Here is a 19,571-nt window from a genome sequence, read left to right as displayed (position 1 = left end):
TTTAGGTGATAAAGCTTAGAAACGGAATATATATAGAGAGATATATATATGGTAGCACAATAGGTGTGTGCTAGCATATCCTAGAATCATAGAATGGTCTGGATTGAAAAGGACCACAATGCTCATCCAGTTCCAACCCCCTGCTGTGTGCAGGTCGCCAACCAGCAGCCCAGGCTGCCCAGAGCCACATCCAGCCTGGCCTTGAATGCCTGCAGGGATGGGGCATCCACAGCCTCCTTGGGCAGCCTGTGCCAGTGCCTCACCACCCTCTGGGTGAAATATGCAGCTTTTCCTGCTGCCATGGCTACAATGGGGCTACAGTGGGGCTGACCCCATTGGCACAGTGGCTTACCTGGCATGGAATGGTGCAGTGGATTTACCTGGAAAGTGTTCAGTATTTCTTAGAGGCAGAAAGGTTCAGCCTGGAGAAAAGAAGGCTGCGGGCTGACCTCATTGCAGCCTTTCCTAAAGGGAGCCTACAAACAGGAGGAGAACCAACTCTTTGAAAGGGTAAATAACTGCAGGATGAGGGGAAATGGTTTGAAGTTGAAAGAGGGAAAATTGAGGTTGGATGTCAGGGGGAAATTCTTTACTATGAGTGGTGAGGTGCTGGAACAGCTGCCCAGAGAGGCTGTGGATGCCCCGTCCATCCCTGGAGGTGTTCAAGGCCAGGTTGGATGGGGCCCTGGGCAGCCTGGGCTGGTGTGAAATGTGGAGGTTGGTGGCCCTGCGTGTGGCAGGGGGCTGGAGATTCATCATCCTTGGGGTCCCTTCCAACCCTGGCCATTCTGTGATTCTGCGAAAGGGAGGGCGGAGAAGGGACTGGCAGCATCAGGAAGCGCTCTTAGAGACACCTGTGCTCCCTGCCCCTAAGTACCCAAAGATCACAAGCAAAAATGCTTTTATTTCCCCCTTTTGGAACCATCGCTCCGCTCGCAGCCCCTCCCCGGGCCGCCCCGCTGCAGTGCTGCCGTGTCGGCGGGGGGCGGCGGGCGAGAGCCGGGCTGTGTGCGGGCCGAGAGGCAGCAGGAGGAGGAGGAGGAGGAGAGGAGAAGGGGAGAGAAGGAGGAGGGCGGCTCGCCCGCTGCCCCCCCGCTGCCCGCCGGCCCCGGGGCTGGGTGCCGCGGCGGCCCCGCTGCCCAGCGCGGCGGGGGGCGGCGGGAGGATGCGCGCGGGGCGGGAGGCGGCGGCGGAGGCGGCGAAGGGCTGCCGTTCCCGGGTCGGGCAGCTAGAGAGCAGTGCAGGGAGCGGAATCCCGGCCCAGGAGCGTGGCGGCGGCGGCGGCGGCCGGGCGCTACGAGCTGCCTTCCTGTGCGGGGCGGCCGCGGGCTGGAGGCGCTGAGCGGAGCCCCGGGCCGCCTCCCCGCAGCGCGCTGTTCGCCCGCCGCGCTGCCCTCTCCCATGGCGGAGACTAAAATCATTTATCACATCGACGAAGAGGAAACCCCTTATCTGGTGAAGCTGCCCGTCCCTCCGGAAAAAGTCACTTTAGCCGATTTTAAAAATGTCCTCAGCAACCGGCCCGTGCACAGCTACAAATTCTTCTTTAAATCCATGGATCAGGATTTCGGGTAAGCCGGCCGCCCAGGTGGCGATGCCGTTTCGGGGGGGTGGGAGGGTCGGGGGGGGGGTCCCGGTTGCTCCGTTCCGCCTTTCCCTCTGACAGCCCGGATGGGAGAGCACCTGCTGGGCTGGATGGAGGCGGGCGGGCGCTTCCCGCGATGAGGGGCTGCGGTTGGAAGCTCCGCTCAGCGCCCCGAGCCGCGCATTGCGGCACCCGCTGGGCTGGAGGCCCCGCCGGCGGCTGGCGGGGAAGGGGGGGGGGGGAGCGGCGGCCGCTAATATGGCGGCCCCGGCTCTGACAGCTCCCCGCCCGGCCGTTCGGAGGCCTCGGCTCGAGCGAGGCTCCGTGCTGAGGTCGGGGCCTGCAAAACGCGTCTCCTTTTGGGGCTGTGCTCGATGCCGGCTCGTGCTGCTTCTCCTCGCGGCTCTCCCAACCCACCGGCTGCTGTCAGAGCTCCGGTGCCGTTCGGGCGGTGTTTGTGGCCGAGTTCCGCCGTCCTCCCTGCCCGCGTACCGGCCTTATCTACGGTCGATAAAAGAAAAGCGATAAAAAAAAAGCCGTTCTGACAGCTCGTAACTTTCAAAACCCATTAATCCCTTTGTAGCAAATCGCTTCTCTTTGTACTCGCGTCTGTCGCTGGCAAGGCGATTTTTATTTCACGTATCAACGCCTCGCCAGCAGAAAAGAGCAGGTCTGTGGAATACTACCGCCAGAGCCGAGTAACGGAGGGGCTGGGTGGTGAAACACATCGCCCTGTTACGAACCCTATCCCTGAGACCCTAAGATACCCCTTTTCTGCTCCATCCACCGCGGAATGTGGACGTTGTTTGTTGACACGTATTTCTGATGTGGCAATTTGTTAGCGTTGGCACGCCGCTGTAGGGATTGCTGGCATTGCTCGTGCGTTGACTTGTTGTCGATCGGGATTGTGAAAACACGCTTTGGGAAACAGCTACACGAAATGTTTGTTTTCAAAATACAGCTTTTGAAAATGCCTGTTCGTAAATTTCTCTCCTCTGCCCCCCCCCCCCCCAGTGATGGGGACGTTTAGGAATCCTGGCTCGATGTTTTTGTGCTGCAGCCTCAATGAAGGATGATGGATTTGTTCAGGCAGCGTTTGTGTTCGTTGCCACTGCTTGCAGATGGTGGGTGTGAGGGAGAGCGAAAGCGGTGCTGATGCTGTTGGGTGTGCTGGTGGCATCTCTGGCACGTGTGGGCAGTAAATCCTGTGGTGGATTTGTCTCAAAACTTAAAGGGAGACGGGCTGTTCTCCTTGTCTTGCCCTAGAAATGGTGGAGGATGAAGGGCTGTGAATAGGTGGTTAGGCTTAGCACCGTAAATTCTGCTTCTCCCATTTAAACTATGGTCTCAAATGTAACCGACCAAGACGGGGGCTTGTTTGTGAGGGATTATACAACATTAAGGTTGGAAATGATTACTAAGATATTAAAATCCAACCCTACCTCCACTGTGCCCCACTGAACTGTGTCCCTCAATGCCACAGGACACCTCCACTCATGGTGACTCCAGCACTTCATTGGGGGTGGAGGATGACTGCCGGACTGCGATGCAGTCAAGAGGTGTGAAACTGAATGTGAATCAGTTCAGCAGCAAATAGAGATTTGTAACTTTGGGGCTAAAAAGGCTCGGAGGACCCCCATAGGATGCTGGCAGCTGAATGCATGCGGAGGAGTACGCCCCTGACTTTGCTTGGGAGATTTGTGCTGGACCTCATGGTTCACCACAGGCTTCCTGTGAACCCCTATGTCACCCTATATTATTAATTCCTGAATTTCTCTAAGCTGTACCAATCAGTTGTACATGAGCAATGCCACTGACTTTGTGGTGGTAAAGGCACACATCAGGGCCGGATCACTTGTAGGATCGGGATGGTGTGTGAACCTGACTTGCGTTCCCACTGACATCTCTAACTGCCTTTTGACTTCCAGTAGAATTTTTACAGCTGAGTTATGATCCAAAATAGAATTGGATTTGTAATAAAAAAGCTAATGCACGATTTCATTGCGCTGACAACAGCACAACCACATCACAGCTCTTTCTCCTTCTGGCTGTCGGATGTATTCAGGGCTTAGGATATCCTAAGAGCAAGCAGCACTTTTCCTTTCTCCCTTTTTCTTCTTCCTGCTATTTGTCACCTTTTCAGTACCATAGAGCACCATCTTATCATGGGTTCATCTCTAATTCCCATGAAGACTGGCTGCTCTGCCCTCAGGATGAAGGTATGACCGAGGCTGCCATGATCCAATCTTCAAGAGTATTCCAACCAGCTTCAGTGTACACCACAGTCCAGGTGAAGGCTCTCACAGGTGCTGCTGCTGAGGCAGGAGCCCATCATCTGAAACAGCTGGAGATAACCCACACCTCTGAAAGCTGTCAGTCACATTTTGGTCTCTGTTTCTCTTGTCAGCCAAACTGTTGTTGCTGGGATAATCTCAATTACCTGTGAAAATTAGAGAATTAGGAGGAATCCACTATCAGTCTCTGCAGTCTCAGCAAGCGTTAATGGTAAATTTGGGCTTTTCTCCTAATCTTATCTACAAGCTGACTTTCTTACTGTTGCAAATAGGTAATTACAGCTGCAGTCACCACTAACCGTAAGAGCATTGTACACCTAATTTCTGCCTTACCTGCTTGCAGATGCCCTCCAGAGAAGTGTGTTCTGTAAATGGCTCTTCAGCTGCAGTAACATTTTGGTTTTCAGAGCTCTCCTCGTCTGTCCCTGGTGTCACTGCATGCTGGCTGTGCAGAACTGTGATTTGGCACAAGCAGCACTGCTTGGCAGGGTGCTTTGTAAATCCCAGTATGGAGCAAAAAGTCATTCCTGTGTTAGGAAAGCAAATGTTTTCTTGGAGAAGTGGAGCCTCCTTGAGAAGCCAGTGATTGGGAACCAACGCAGCAACCCTGCACATGTTGTTGTAATTAAGGCCCGGCCTTTCCTGGATCCTGAAATAACGCAACAAATAATTGTGTTCAGAAACAGTGGATGTGTTGAATTGTTTCCAGCGGTGGAAGATAGAGTTGCTTACCATTGGGACGGAGCTGGATGTGGACGTGGAGCCATGTCAGGCTGTGCTGTGACAACAGAGCAGAGGTGAGTACCTGCGCTGGGCTGCTTCCAGCTGCCCTCCTTGGAAGGTGTAGGGAACCTGCTTTGGCAGGGGGGTTGGACTCGATGATCTCTGGAGGTCCCTTCCAACCCCTACAATTCTGTGGTTCTGTGAAAGCTGCAGGAGTGGCAGGTTTGCTCCTGACTTCAGTTAGCCTTACAGCCTTAATGTTACCCTCTTGGTAAAGCTGTAGAAAATAGATCTAATGTGTAACTTTTTGGCTTTCCTGGCAGCGTTTCCTTGATAGAAAAACATCTTCCCATGCTGTTTCATTTTCTGTTCTGATTTCTGTGCCCCCTCTTGAGGGGATGGATCTGTCTGTGTTCTGCAAGCCCAGGCTTCCCTGTGGACTCTGTCCATAATGTTGTATTTGAGATGCAGAGCGGTTAGCTGTGTTCTCACTTGGACTTGACCCTTGGAAGTGCTTTGTAGTTTCTATTTCTGTTCTCATGAGTGGGAAGCTAAGCTGGAACGTCACGGGATTGGATTCATTAATGTGGTGGTATCTACCAAGAGGGAAATGTAAGAGAAGGGCTATTTGTGATGTGTGTTTTATGGGCAGGGAGCGCTGCTGTCGGCTGCCTTTGGTGCTCTCTTTCTTCCAGGGAAGGAGATGGGAGGTCACTTCCTACCACTGAAATTATTGATTCTGAGGTTACAGCTGCATGTCCTTGTAATGATGTATAATGCAATTTTGTTGATTCTTTGATGATTGAAAAATAACAGATAACGGATACATCTTAGAGGAAGGCTGTGGTTTGTGGCGCCGGGGCTGTCATGACTGCAGCTCTGACAGCTGCATAAACTGTGTAGGATCCAAGTGATTCATGATGAATCCGTGTGACAGATCCCATAATAGAAACGCTGATCTGCCTGCTGTAAATATTTGGTATTTTCAGAGCTTTTCTTAATAGCTCTGTTTTACACCATCGTTCACTTCCAAAACCACAAAATTATAAATGCATGTTATTGGAGCGTTCCCACCTTGGAGGCTTCGTTCTGTGGTTTTATCTGTAGGCAGTATAGGATGCTGTGCAGGAGATGCACAAGGAAGGGCAGCTCCTTTGCACACATGGGTACAACGTGCTGCTGAATTTGGACCTTCTGGTCTCCTCCTCTCTGTTTGGGGAATCAGTCACCAGGGCAGGGGCTGCCGGAGCAGAGCGAGCCACTCCTGTGCTCTGCAATCTCCATCCATCAAATTCCAAGGGAAGTCTGTCCTGCCATCCTTCTGGGTGAGGTTCAAGTCCTCATTCTTTCCATTGTGTGAACTAATATACTTTTCATTGTGCTTCTTTTGGGAGCACTTTGAGGAGTGGCTTTTTAGGCATTCCTTTGGCATCAGCAAAAGAACTTCCTTTCTAACTGTACTTTTAGGTGCAGCTGTTTCTTGTGCAGAAATTGCTTTTCTTGGTACTCAGCGTCTTGAAAACCAGTGATTGGAAGCAGCGGGAATCCAGCCTGGATGGGATTAAAATCTCTGTTTTTACCTTGCCCTTAAGGGAGATCTGACCAAGAGACAGGAATCACAATTGAGAAGTGTCTGATTGTAGGGATCTGGAATAGTTTAATCATTGGGAAAGCTTCTCGAGACGAGATATTGAAGGAGATACACTGGATGTGTCACCTAGAAAACAGCTTTGATCTGCATGTCAAATTCACAGAAGTCTGCACTCATGGAATATAACCAGGAAAGCCATTGTAAAAATCCTGCCAGCAAAGAAACATTGGGCAAAGGTGTGGAAGCCGAGTCTGAGCCACACTCCTGAAGGCTTTGGGGCTCAGCTGTGAGCTTGGACAGCTGTTTTTCCCCACTGGTTCAGGGCAGAAGTGCCTTTCAGGTGGGGATTTGCCTTTTAGGTGCACTCTCTTTAATGAGAAATTTTTGCTGGTGTTTCAGAGGGATCCTCCAAAGACTGAAGAGCAGCATGAAGAGGTGCATACCTCTGCTGCGATAGTGAGCATGCTGGTGACAGGCTGTATTTTAGGTTGGTTGCAGGCAGGAGATTATCTTGTTTGGAACAGGATAAAAAGAAGGCAAGGGGTGCACATTTGCATTAGAAAACACGGAGCTGGTGGACTAATGTGCTAAAACTAACAGGTTGGGAAAGTGATCTTTGCAGCTCAGTGACAGAAGCAATGCTGCCCAGGTTACCAACCTGAGTGATGGGCAGGTGGATGAGCAGGTAGGAGGTGCTGTGCCATGAACACTCAGCCTTGAGCTACAAGTAGGGATCCCTGACAATGCAGCCTTGCAGAGTGCCCCTCTGTGTGCTTGATTTCCCACGTGCATCTCTGCTTTCTGAGTCTCTTTTACCCTCGGTGTGACTGAGGGAAGAGGAGGGCTTAGGAAGGAGGAGCTCTGTGGAGGTAGAGATAACAAGGCCAGGTTTTGTGATGATTTGTGTCCTTTTAGGGTTAACCCTCTGCATTTTCTCCCCCATTCCTTATCTCAGACTGCTTTGTTTGTAGATGCTGGGAAACATCTGAGGCACAGTCAGACTGGAGAGAAGACACCAGTTTACTGGGACATGGAGTTAAGGACTGGGGCTTCCACTAGTAATGCAGTCACATAATTAACCATAATACGACTTTGCACATGCCTGTGGCATATTTATTGAAAATATCTTTTGGATGGCAAGTGTGTTTGAACAGATGGAGCAGCAAATGGCATCCTTGGTGAGATGATTTTTTTTCCCCCCCGTCCCCCTTTTTGGCCACGGTTGCTGATCTGCAGGCTAGAGGAGGAGGAGGTCTGTAGGAGGAGGGAGCGGTTGCATAATAGTGCAAGTTGTCTTCAGGTCACGCTCGGGCAGCTGCTCTGTGTGATGGAGATAGGGCAGAGCAAGGGGCGAATGCACAGCATGTTGCTGAGCCCTGGGACCTCTGTGTTGTGGGGTAGCAGGTGCTGATCCCTGGTGAGCTCACCACGAATCTGAGCTTCTCACTGGGTTTCAGCCAGCTTCCACATGAGCTATTCTGTCCCGTGAGCAATGCTGGTCTGAAAGTGAAGCTTGCAGTGGTAGGAGCATGCCTTTTAGTACAGGATTTCCTCCTCCAAAAAAAAGAAGACAAACCCCAACCAAGCTGTTAGGTGAAGTAGGTTGAGTTCAGAATTGCAGGCAATTTAATTTGTTCTTTGAGACTGCAAAAAGAACCAGCACAGGGCTGTGTGGTCAGTGAAGGTTTCACCAGTACCTGCAGAAGGTTGGAGTGCTGTTAGTGGTGGAAGAAAACGGGACGTTGCACAGCTGAAGCACTGAGCTGAGACCTGGGAAATTGCAAAATAATTGCACTCAGCCCCAGCTGAGTTGGGGTTGGACTCGGCCGAGCTCTCAGACACACTGAGCAGTGCTGAATTGAGGCCTCTGTTAGCTGCTGGCTTAATGAGGATAGTCTTTGCTTCTTTGGGGTTTTCCCATTTTCTCTGCTGGAATTCACAAACCTTTTTGTTTATACAGAGACCGTGCTCCTTACTGCTTGTATTTATCCAGCACCTGGCTGTTTGCTGTTTGCTGCTTTGCTGTTTGCTGGCATCAGAAAGCACTGTTGTAATACAGATAAGAAAGATGCATACAAGAACACCATGCTAACAGACCCCAAAGGCCACAGCTTTTAACCACACTAGGTTAGCTTATGTGTATTTCATCAAACTGATGCTGATAGCTGTCTGCAGTACAAGCCATTGCTTATTTTAAAGTCCCAGCTGTAATGTGATCTAAATACTTAAAGCAACCACTCTTTCTGCTGGAACCTGAGGACTGCTCTGCTCTGAGGGTGGAGTACGTTACATTTATTAAAGCTAATGCTATGAAAACATGCAAAAGGGTTACATCAGGTTTGGTCTGCTTCCTGTGGCTAGTGATCAGCAGCAGGACAAGTTAGAAAAACAAGTTTACTACTGTTCATTTAATGAACACCTCCCCAAAGCGAGAGCTCAGGTCTTCTTTCCAGAGCTCAGCCTTCAGCATGTGCACAGAGGCTGTACAGCTATTGGAAGCATCAACCAGCTCTATAGGATGCGAGTTTGACACCTTATCTACAAGCTTACTAATGAAAATATGTCTGTGAAGCAGGTTGAATTAAATGAGACTTATTAAGTAGTATTGTTTAATGATTATCACTGCTGTGGTCTGCTGCAGGAGCGGGCAGCCAGCACCAGAAGCAGACCCACGTTCAGCATGGAGGAGTCGGCCATAAAAAGCAATGGAACAGATTCAAATTTTGCATTAAGGAATTCATTTACATGCAGTATTTCAGCCTGCAAAGATTTCCCTGGTGGATGAGGTGGGGCAGAGCTCACGTAACTCACCATACCTTGTAGTCTTTAGAGCTGCTTGGTCCATTTTTAACATCTTTGGGGGAAGTGTGTAGGATGAATGTTTGCAATTACAGCAGGGAGTTGTGTTCACAGCCTGCTCACCTGCCTTGTGAATGGGGAAACTGCAGCTTGCAGTGAGAAGGAGGCACCTCCTTTTGTGTTTGTAAAAGGGCAAGCTTGTTTTGGTTTGAACTTCAGCAGCACAGAGGTGGGTCTTTTCTCTCTGTGTTTATGGGAAGCTGGAAAGGAGCAGCGTTATCCTGGAAATTCAGAGTGGTGTAAGAGGTTCTGACATCCAGTCCTGCGTGAAGCCAGGTTTAATTCCAAGTATCTTAAAGCCACGAAACCCTGAATCCCCTGTTTAGCCTTATACATGTATTGCTGCAGCTTAGCATCTAGCTTTTGGTTAAAATGCTTAATCTTAAAATGCTAAGATTTCAGGGTTTTGTTTGGGAAGAAAAGAAGAGCGAGGAAGCTGTTTGGGGAGCACCTGCTGAGCTCAGCCCTGCCCCGGGGATCCCAAGGTCAGCGTTCCTTCAGCATCTCCACCTTTGAGCTGCAGGGACCCGAAGAGAACTTGAGAAGGCTCAACGAGGTGGCAGTGTCCTTTTGGTGACCGATGGCTGCAGATAGGTGCAATCTGTGCTTGGTTCCAGGACATCCAGCAGGGCCCTTCTGGCAGGACTCAGCCTGCTGTGCACGGAGCACGCCGTGCTGTTGCCAGTCCTTTGTTGCCCTGTTGTGTTTGGGGGTAGTTTGGCTGTACTGAGTAATGGAGAAGAGGTGGATGCCCTCTGGTGATGGAGGACATGGCACAGATTGAAACAGATTGGTATTGCTTGGTCCTGTCCTTGTGTTGTGGTGTTTGTTTTAAAGCTTGCTTGTGCCTCTCTCAATTTACTCCTTTGTTTGCATTCTTTTCACATAGGGACTCCTCTGTTATTTACTAAAGCTGATGTCTGTAAACTGCTGCACTGTGCCTAGCAGCAGTCTTTTCTGGTACAGTTTATCAGGTAATTACTTGCCATATCAAGGACTGTTATCTTTTCTTTGGTTATATTATAGGTAAAGGAAGCAGCCTCGTGTTTTGCTAAACGTCTGCTTTCTGTGCTTTGATTGTGATATTACAGAATACCACCGGGGTGAGTAATTAAGCTGGTGTTGATCTGTAAATGAATCCTCTGCTCTGGCAGCCTGGAGTAAATGTCAGAGTGCTGTAGCTTGCCATTGCCAGCGTTTTGAAATCTCTATGTGTAGCTAATGAGAAAAACACACTTGGATCTAGTTGAAGCACAGATATTTGTGTTGAATTGTGCAGAGTTGCAGTATGTGTGTGCAACCCCAGGCCCAAAGAACCAACTGTTTTCAGGCAAGATGAACTGAGTAGGTGGGTGGAGAAAACGGAAAGGGGGAGCCCAATATTCTCAAAAATGTCTAATATCACTTTTAGTGTTTGTTTAATCAGTGTTTGCTTTCATTCACTTGGCTGGGGTTCTGGCTCTGGGCAGATGATTCAACTTGTCTGTTTTTCCTGTCGCAGCAAAACGTGTTGTTTTTTCACAACCGTTCAGGGTAGGTCTGATTCTCCTTTCAGTGATGTTAGAAGAACCATTCCCAATCACCAATTAATGTGCAGAAACACAGTCTTGTTTGCTTATTCGACTGTTCCAAGACAGGTTATTTTGCATCACATTTCTTTTGTTCAGAGATTGAGCGGTGAATGCTGGCAGTGCTGCCTTTAGATTGGCCTGCATTGTTAGCTGGGCTCACAAAGCTGGTGTGACAATTGGAAACTGAACGGTAATTGAATCAAATACCCATTGAAAAGCATGTTGTTGATGATAAAATATTTGGAAGTTGCAAGAATGCCCTTTCCCACTGGAATGAAGCTCCGTGTCCATCTGTGGTCTCCAAACAGGTCTGTGTGTTGCCCAGGGTGCAGATAGCAGCTCCCCATGCAGTGGTGGTGATGCATAAAAGATGCATACAAGAACACCATGCTAACAGACCACACTTCCCTGAGTGCAGCAGACCTGGTGAGAAAGCAGAACTGAAAAAGCACGAAGGAGGCAGCATCTGTTGGTAGTAACACGATTTCTCCGAGTTCATGGCAGCTCCAGCTGCTTCCTGACCCCCTTTTACTTGCAGATCTTACAAGAACAAACATTCCTCTCCTTACACACCCTCCAAAAATTGGCAGATGGGTGAACCTCTCCCAGAGCAAAATATGAAGAGGTCAGGTCTGTTGTCCTGAGCGAGTCAAGAGCTGCATCCAGCTGTCTCCTGAGGAGACCCTTTTAGGTATTAATGTTTTCTTGCTTACCCAAACATGAGAATAACCTTCAGGTAGAACTGAACCATTTGCACTGAAATTTTCATCAGTTTCTGGATGGAAAGTGGCTTTTCTAGTGGAAGTACAGGTGAAATTTTCATCAGTTTCTGGATGGAAAGTGGCTTTTCTAGTGGAAGTACAGTGCTGTGTGAAAGCACATAAGCCATTTGTTAGCTGTCCATGCTGCTTCGATCTGTAACCGTCTTTATTTTGCAGGATATTTTGTTCCAATTGCTTTGTCCTTTGTGTGCGTGTCTTTGGACGTAATGTGGTGAAAATATCCTCCTTTCTCAACTGCAAAATGCCAAATGGGTATCAGGAATATCACTGTTGAGGTAGAGAGCAGGGAGAGATGATATGGGCATGCAGCTCTGGATTTTCCTGTGGCCTTCAACTCCCTTCAGTGTCAAAGCTGAGAGAAGATTTTAAGTGTACATCATGTAGAAAACCTTTGATGTGTAGCTGTGCTTTTTCTACCTAGTTACTGCTTGCCTTTTAGCAAGGGGCATTTGGATCGGGCTGCCACTAGAATGGCATTTTCTTAATTAATTAAGCACCAACTGGTGGTTTAATGAGTATGTTGGGGAAGGATGTGACTGGTGGTGATTTTGCTGATGCTGCTTTGGGGTCCCAGCTCTCAGAGCAGGCTGCTGGAACCCAGTCCTCCCATTTTCTGCTCTGGAGTTTAATTGACTGAGACAAGTTGCTGAGCAAACACAGAGGAATTTACAGTGCTTCAGGAAGGAATGACCTAAATATTTGCCCCATGGTTGTGTTGTGGGTTATCTCCATGCTGAGTGTAAGCCACTGACACGAGGGTTACTTTAGGAAATAATGATGGGTTTTGGTTCATTCTCTAGCCTTGGTTAGATGATGTGTTATAGAAATCTTTTGCAAAGATATTCCAGCATGCAGATACCTAAAGTATTGCAGAGTGATAAGAAGTGCTTTCCACAGGTGCTTTTGACTGTATTTCTGTCTCTTTTGAACTAAAATATCTTTGCTTTTCTCACTGTCTCAAGAACTTTCAGTTTGCAATGTCTGCCATTTCAGCACTCGCGAGCATGAGCCCCAGCAGCTGCTTGGCTGAGAGTGTCTGTGCACATCGATGGATTTCATGGGGGGAAGAGATTCATTCATTCCAGACATGTGCCAGGGATGAAAACCCATCGATCTGAAAGAGCTCAAGTTTGTGATGTGAGTGCAAACTGTGCTGAGTCACTCGTGGGGCTCAAACCTCAGCTTTCTGTGAGGAGGGGCTTCTGAGGATTCTGCACATAGGCTGCTGTGAGCTGCCTGGGGAGAGCGTGGCTGTGGGGTCATTCATTGCAATGTGCCTCGTGGCCACCCAGGAAAACAGCATTTGTCTGCAGCTCATTTTATGCTGTAGGGCAGTTAGCATAGCTGGTCCAACCCAGCCTCTTTCAATGGTGGGGTGGGGGGAAAGGTGACATTTCTTTCTCTTTCCTCTCACAATTTGCTTTGTCTCTTCACAGTTGCTGGTTCTGTGGTCCTCGCTGGGTGTGCTTTGTTGCTGATGGTGTATTGTTTGGACCTGAGGGAATGTTACTCATAACAAAAGCACAGGTTGCTGTTAGATACCTCACTGAGATTACAGCATTCCCCATGATAGCAAAATAGACAATCGTCTTCCATCCTAACAAGCGTCCTGTGGCAGTCCTTACCCACAAAACAATGAAGCATTACTGTGTGATCATAACTAGATGCTTGAAATACTCCATTAATTATCAGAATGTCTGCAGAGGGGCACTGATCATCACTGATGGCTTGCCTTGTGGCTTGCTGCAAAACAGAAGTGATAGCTTTGGTTTGCTTTTAAAGCACTAAAGGCCCTCTCACTGCTGCTTCCCCTCCTGCCAACTGCAGGAGGAGATCATAAAGGGATGGAGCTGTTATTTCTTTCTTCCAACGAAACCTTGTAGCTGTAGTTAAAAGCATAAAGCGATAGGAAAAATATTTTGACTCTGTGTCAACTGAATATTACCTGTTAATTTCGGTAATAGTGATACAGATGATTAGAAAGAGAGACAAAGCAGACATGTCCCTGCTCTTCTGCTGCTGTCAGTCGGTGTCCCAGCCCTTTGGGTGTGGGTTGTGTGACCCACGGATGCTGCTGTCTTTGGGCCTTGCACTCCAGTGCAGATGCCAGGGCTGTGTGTCAGGGAGCTGCCATCTGCTCTGTAAGCAGAGCAAGCCAACTGCACCACAGCATATGGAAATTGGTATTCCAGAAGCCCTCGTTCACCAGCAAAGTGCAGATGTTCATCACATTTCCCTTTGCGGATGGTGGTGCACTGGGAGATGTCTTGGTTGTGAGTACTGTGTGCTGCTTCAGTGGGCTTCCATGGAAGTTCCTGCAAGTGCAGATGGCACGTGATGAGCGTTGCTGCAGACCATGGTGTGCTGTTAGCAGTGGGCAGTGGAGTGGGAAATCTCTGGGTGTGCCAGGCTGGGGCTGCAGGGCCTCCAGTTGCTGAGCCCAGGGCATCTTTAAGTGCTTGCTTCCATAAGCATTTCTAGCCAGAGGAGGTGATTCCATTTCTTTACACTCTCTACAGGATTAAAGAGAAAAAGGCAAAACTGGGAATGCTCTCGTATCAGAACAGATGTACTGCAAGTATCCTAGTCTAGGAAGGAATCCATCTTTGGCTAAACTGTGTGCATACCAGGAAGCAGGTCATGCTTTTATTTTTCCTGTTTATCACCATTAACCAGTAGTCAACCTGTTAGGACAGTTGGGAATCTGCCTTCAAAAACTGCCTTGAGTCTTTGCAGTGGAGCTGTGGAGTTTTCCCAGGGCAGCAATTTACCAACCTGTTCTTATGCAGCCCTTTCCATGACTCAGGAGAGCTCTTTTGCTTGTGTTGCTTCCTCCATGCTCTGCCTGCACCCTAAGCAGTCAGGTTAAGAGCCCCTTGTCTCTCTGAGGTCTCTCACCAGCCTGGGGGCAGCAGCTGAAAGTCTCACAAGCTCTGTGGAGTGAACTTTCTTCTAGTCTTTCTATGGACAAGCCTCCTCATCTCCTTTCTTTCTCCTTCCCTTTCCAATGTGAAGAGAATGACTGCACGGACAAAGGCACTGGTTTGGGATTTGAGGTTTGACTGCTGTTTTTCTCTCTTCCATCTCCTTTGAATTTGACCTTGAGTAAATGATCCAACCCCTGATGTTGCAACCAGTTAAACTCATGCCTCATTTAATACACGCACGTGTTGTACCTTTGGAGGAGACTGTAAGCACATTACAATTACATGCCCAGGCATCTTGTAAATACAAGGCTTTCTCTTTTGGGTTTCAGTTCCCATTTGTAAGATCTTTTAAATAAGCTGAGTCTTGCTGCCAACTGACCCAAGCACTGAGTTTGCATGCACGGAAGCATACCAGTACAACTCATGGTATCTTATCAGATTTCTTTCCTTTTGTTTAGCTGGATGGCAGAGGCTCTCCCTCCCATCCCCACCCATTGCTGTTCTGTTACAGTTGTTTCAACAGAAGCTCTTTGCAGGGACCAGCTCCCTGATCCTTCCACCTCCATCTGGGTGATGCCCACTGTTGAATTTGCTGTTGTGGTGGAGTTCTTAAAATTGCAGGGAAAAAATAAATAATCATTTGCCAATGCAAAGACTTTTGGGGCTGCTGTCAAAGTGTTTTTTTCTCGTGACCTATTTTGGTTATAGACCCAAACTGACAAAAACTGAAAAAAAGACAAATGGAACAAAACTAAATGAGCCTGGAGACTGCTGAGTACAGGGCTGAGGAGGCAGAAAGGATGTGTGACAACATTTGTCCTTATTAGGAAAGGGAGATGCAAAGAAGTGTCTGACACTAATTACATTTTGCTCTTAGCAGGAGAAGGAGCTGCACAGCAGCAGCAGGTGATGGCAGGATGCAGGTGCTGCAGAAAGCAGAGAAAACATGAATATGGAGGAGGCTGTGGGCCAGCTGTGTTGCTTTAACTGGAGATGAAGAGCTGCTCATCTGAGGGAGAGGCAGGATTCCTGATGTCATGGGGAAAGCTGGGGGTATGTGGTCATCACAGATTATCAAGCAAGTGCTATGCTTATAGGCGTGCTTGACAAGTTCCTGCGCTCAGCCTATGCAAAAACTCTCATTGGCTTCAGTGGGACTAGAAAATAAACCTGCAGTGGTACAGTGTGCCTCCCAAAGAGCTTTGGATGCTTGGAATAAAGGTAAAGTAAATAATGGACCTATTGCTTGTGTTGGACTGACATTGGGTGTAGGATTTGTTTTGCAGTGTCTCATGCGGTGCGTCCTCATCAGCTTTGAATCAATGGCTTCCAAAGCAAGGTGAATATATTTGTTGTTCTCGGTGCTTTTTCAGGCCTTGAGCTTGTAAGAATGATCTGTAATGTAGCTGGGAGTCCTGTTCCCTGTGCGATATTAGATAGATGCATCTGAAGGAGAGCAATCAAACAGTTAATGCTGGAAAGCCTGCCTCTTCTGTCTTTCAAATTGTCCCAGCAGGGGTTGCGTTTCATGGTTGACATTAGCCATGCTGTTCCAGCTCCTGCTTCTTTCACATCCCGCTTTTCATCCCCCCTCCCTCCTTACATTTTTTTTTTTAATACATCTCTTATTCAGTGTGGTTAATAAGCAAATTTGTCATCTGCTTATTTTTGTCTTTGCTAACACACTTTCCCCCCCCCCCCCTCCCTTCCCGCTCAGTCCAAATTAACAGTAAGCCAGCGAATTGAAGATAATGCTACTGTGAATTATCCTTTGCTGCAGGGCAGCTTTGCATTTTTAGTGCCAGGCTGACTGCAGTTTGTGCTACCGAAACCAGGCAGTGCTGACAGAGCTGGGCCATTCCCCTGGCAGGAGGAAAGGAGGGGCAGAGTGGCCACTCCTCAGCAGGTTGTTGTTGGGAGCATCCCCAGCTGCTCGTGGCCTTGGCCTACAAGTCCCCCAGGTGTACACAAGTGCTCCTGTCTTAGGGGGAAAGAACAAAGGGGTGAACATTACTCTCATCCTCCTGGTGTTGCCCTCCCCTACTGGTGCAGTGTGAGCTCCCTTGAGGAGAATCACTGCTGCTGTGTTCTGCTGCCATTCCTGCACGCAGCGGTTCGTCCGGCCGTGTGCTCTTTGTTTGGGCTGTGCATGTGGAGCCTTGGCTCCTTAAGGCTCTGCATCTCAACCTAAAAGCTGGGAAGGACCTGTTCCCTGGGCTAGGCACTTAATTGGCTCCTATTTGCTGCTAGCTTTTTCAGACCGCTGTAATTACCGTGGTGACACTGATGTGATAGGTGTGAGCCTGTAATGAAGCTGGAGTAAACATGCCAGGTTTTTCAGCTGGGGGGAAAGGAGTTGCATTGTGCTGTTGTTTGCTTTGGTAACCATTGAGCAGTAGGAAAGCTTTTCAGCTGGGTGAGGGCAGTTTAGGGAACTGAGACCAAAGTGCAGCTCAGTGTGTTTGGGAGCAGGGATCATTGTGTTGTGCTGGCACTGGGGAGCAGGCCAGAGATCTCTTGGGAGTGGTGAGGCTAAATCGTGATGGATGGGGATACATTGGCACAGGGTGGTAAAATGACAAAGGGGAGAAATCCACAAAGGCGTAGCCCCTCTCCTTTTAAGGATGAGGTCTTGCTTTTTGTCCTCCAATGAAAGAGAAGAGGAATTAATGGGAAATGAGCGAGTAGAAAATGTAATTACTGATAGAGTGACTGTGGCCTGGAATATACTGGATACAAGAAGCAATTCGTGGCATAATTATTTAGCCAAGCCTGGCAAAGTGACCGTAGGCTGCTCCCAGTGATTGTGGACACGATTAGCTTTGACAACCTTGGGTCTGTCGCTCACATTCCAATAAAATGTGTTGCTTCAAATTAAGCAAAACCAGAACTTCTATCTTTTTTAGCTGTTAGAAACTTGTGGCTCCTATTGTTCCTTTTTCCCTTTACCTGATGGCTGTTAGGAGTGATGGCAGAAGGGATTTGTCTGAGTTCCAAGCTGCTGCCAAAGCTCCCCACTCTATGTCCACTGCTAACTGGGGCACTGTGAGCTCCCAGCAGCAGATTGAGCATCATAATTAGAAGCTGTATATGTTTGATTTCTTTGGACTAATGTTATATAGATCAGGAATTGGCTTTGTAATGGCACACGACTGGAACATGTGCAAACACTCATGGCATTACATTAATGTAAATGATAGTGGGTCCTTCTTTTCTCTATAAGCTCAGTGTTGCCTAATGAAACCATTGTCAGACATCTGTCCTTTGAGGTTTGTTTTCCACTTTACTGATCTTTTTTTCCCTGGATGAATGTTTAATAAATACACAGCTAACAGCAGAACTGAGGAGTGAGAAAGGTCTGTAGAAAGTTCATTGCTGGCACTCTGCTGAAGGTGCTGCCCTTGTGAGCCGCAGCTTTGGTACTGGCTGACAGCAAGGGGAGAATACTGTGGAGAGAAGAGAGATATTAAGATGTTTTGAGTGTACTGACTTAAGTAAAGCTCTGCATGATTAATTGAATTTTATTATGAGTTATTTGCACAGAATTGCCAGCCTAAAGATAGTTATAAGAGCAGATTGCATGAATGACTCCATTCTGACTGGGTTTGCTGTAGTGGGAACAGTTATGCAGTTATAAACTTTTTTCACTTCTTTCTCACCCATAGTATCTCTTTTTTTAAAGCTTCTTTTTCTCTATAGACTCTAGGGATCACTAATGAGGATATCATCCTCTGTTAGTTGGTAGCTGCTGGTAAGTGTAGCAGAGATAGGACTTGGCCCCAGCAGAGTGGTCACTAGCACTGCTGGGGCTGCCCTTATCTGGCTCAGCCGAGCTTTGTGCTGTGCTGAGGGAAAGCAGAATGGCAGAGCAGAGTTTTACTCTGAGAGATGCTGCCTGTATCCTTCTGCAGAAACAGGAGCTGGACAGCTCAAGAAGCTTTTCAGATTTTATGGTGTGGGTTGGCGAGTTGGAGCTGTTCAGCCACTTTTTGTAGGTTAGCAGCAAAAGCTGCAACAAGATCAGACTCAGCACTTCACCTGCTGCAGCTTTCCCGTGTCTGTTCATGTTGAGCCCATGGGAAGTTTGACCTGTGAAAAACTGCTGTGTGCTGTGGGTTGTGGCTTAGCTGGCAAATGGGATTTTGGTGCTTGCACACAGTGCAATTGGAATTTGGGCTCTTCTCATTAGTTTCAACCTGATACGGCAGCAGCTTTTGCTTCTCAGATAGGATTTGGAAAGAGATCTTTGGTCCTGCTTTGTGTCTGAGGGTTGGGCACATCCTCCAGTCTAGAGAAACGAGCTGCTCCATCCATTGAAATTAAGACAATAAAGGCAGGAGGGCCTTCTGGTTACAAACTAAAATGGTGGCTGGATTATTTGTTGCTTTTCTTTTTCCCTCTCGTTCAGTTCCTGGTGAAATTCCTCTCTGGAGCTGCAGTGCTAACCCAGCTCAGAAGGACCCCGTGTTGTCAGCCCTGCAGTGCTCTGCCTCGTCCTGCAGCTGCAATCAGCCTTTCATCTCACCTTTTAGACGATGGTTTTCCCTGCAGAAGGCTTATCTCATACTGTATGGTGCCAGGATAATGAGAGCCTACTTTTTGTTTCACAGGGCTTTAAATAAATAAAGTAATTGGCCCTGTGTTTCCCCCCCCCCCTCTTCCATACTAATGCTCTGAGCTTTGTTTACTGGTAAATTAAGGCAAGGTTCCATTGCGTTCTATGTTTAAACCTACAAATACTCATTTAGAAGTCAAATGTACCGGGGCTTGGGCAGGTTGGGAATGAAAGCTTTGCATTTTGCTTGCTGTCCCTTCTGCATATGGAAGAGATTCAGTTCCCTCCCTGTGATGCATGAACTCTGAGCAGCTTTTATCTCGCTTTTCTCAGCAGTCTCTGAAACGACTCCTGAAGGAGGTGGGGAACCAAAGGGGCAGAGCTGGGCAGCCCAGGAACAAGCAGCTCCTGCATCAGGATGCTCTGCCAACTGCTGGGCACTCCTTAACATGGGCACAGTGTCAGACATCCATTCCCATTTTGGAGTGCTTGCATGTCCCACCCTGACTTAGAAAGTGCTAGCTTATCATGGTGAGCAATCGCCATCCCATATGGGCACACCTCTAAAGACTGGATTTTGTGACAAATTGCAGCTCTCTTTTTTTGATTCCTGACCAAACTTGTAGGCCCAGTTCCACTTTGAAGTTGGGGTGTAGGTGGAATCTTGAATGGAAAAGGCCTGAT

General features: G+C 48.2%; 1 protein-coding gene across 2 annotated transcripts in view; it reads left to right on the top strand.

Moving 5' to 3' along the window:
- Nucleotides 1-1,401: 1,401 nt before the first annotated feature.
- DVL1 (dishevelled segment polarity protein 1) overlaps nt 1,402-19,571 on the top strand; it is a gene marked incomplete at both ends in the record, with an annotated part of 53,623 nt that continues 35,453 nt past the window's right edge. For both annotated transcript variants that reach the window (XM_079545445.1, XM_079545444.1), the window contains one exon: nt 1,402-1,571. In XM_079545445.1, coding sequence (XP_079401571.1) covers nt 1,402-1,571 — 170 coding nt within the window. The remainder of the gene's footprint in view (nt 1,572-19,571) is intronic.

The sequence above is a fragment of the Tetrao urogallus genome (assembly GCF_951394365.1).
Source record: "Tetrao urogallus genome assembly, chromosome: 21".
NCBI lineage: Eukaryota > Metazoa > Chordata > Aves > Galliformes > Phasianidae > Tetrao > Tetrao urogallus.
Note: the sequence above shows the minus strand (reverse complement) of the source record. Positions and strands in the feature narration are given on the sequence as shown.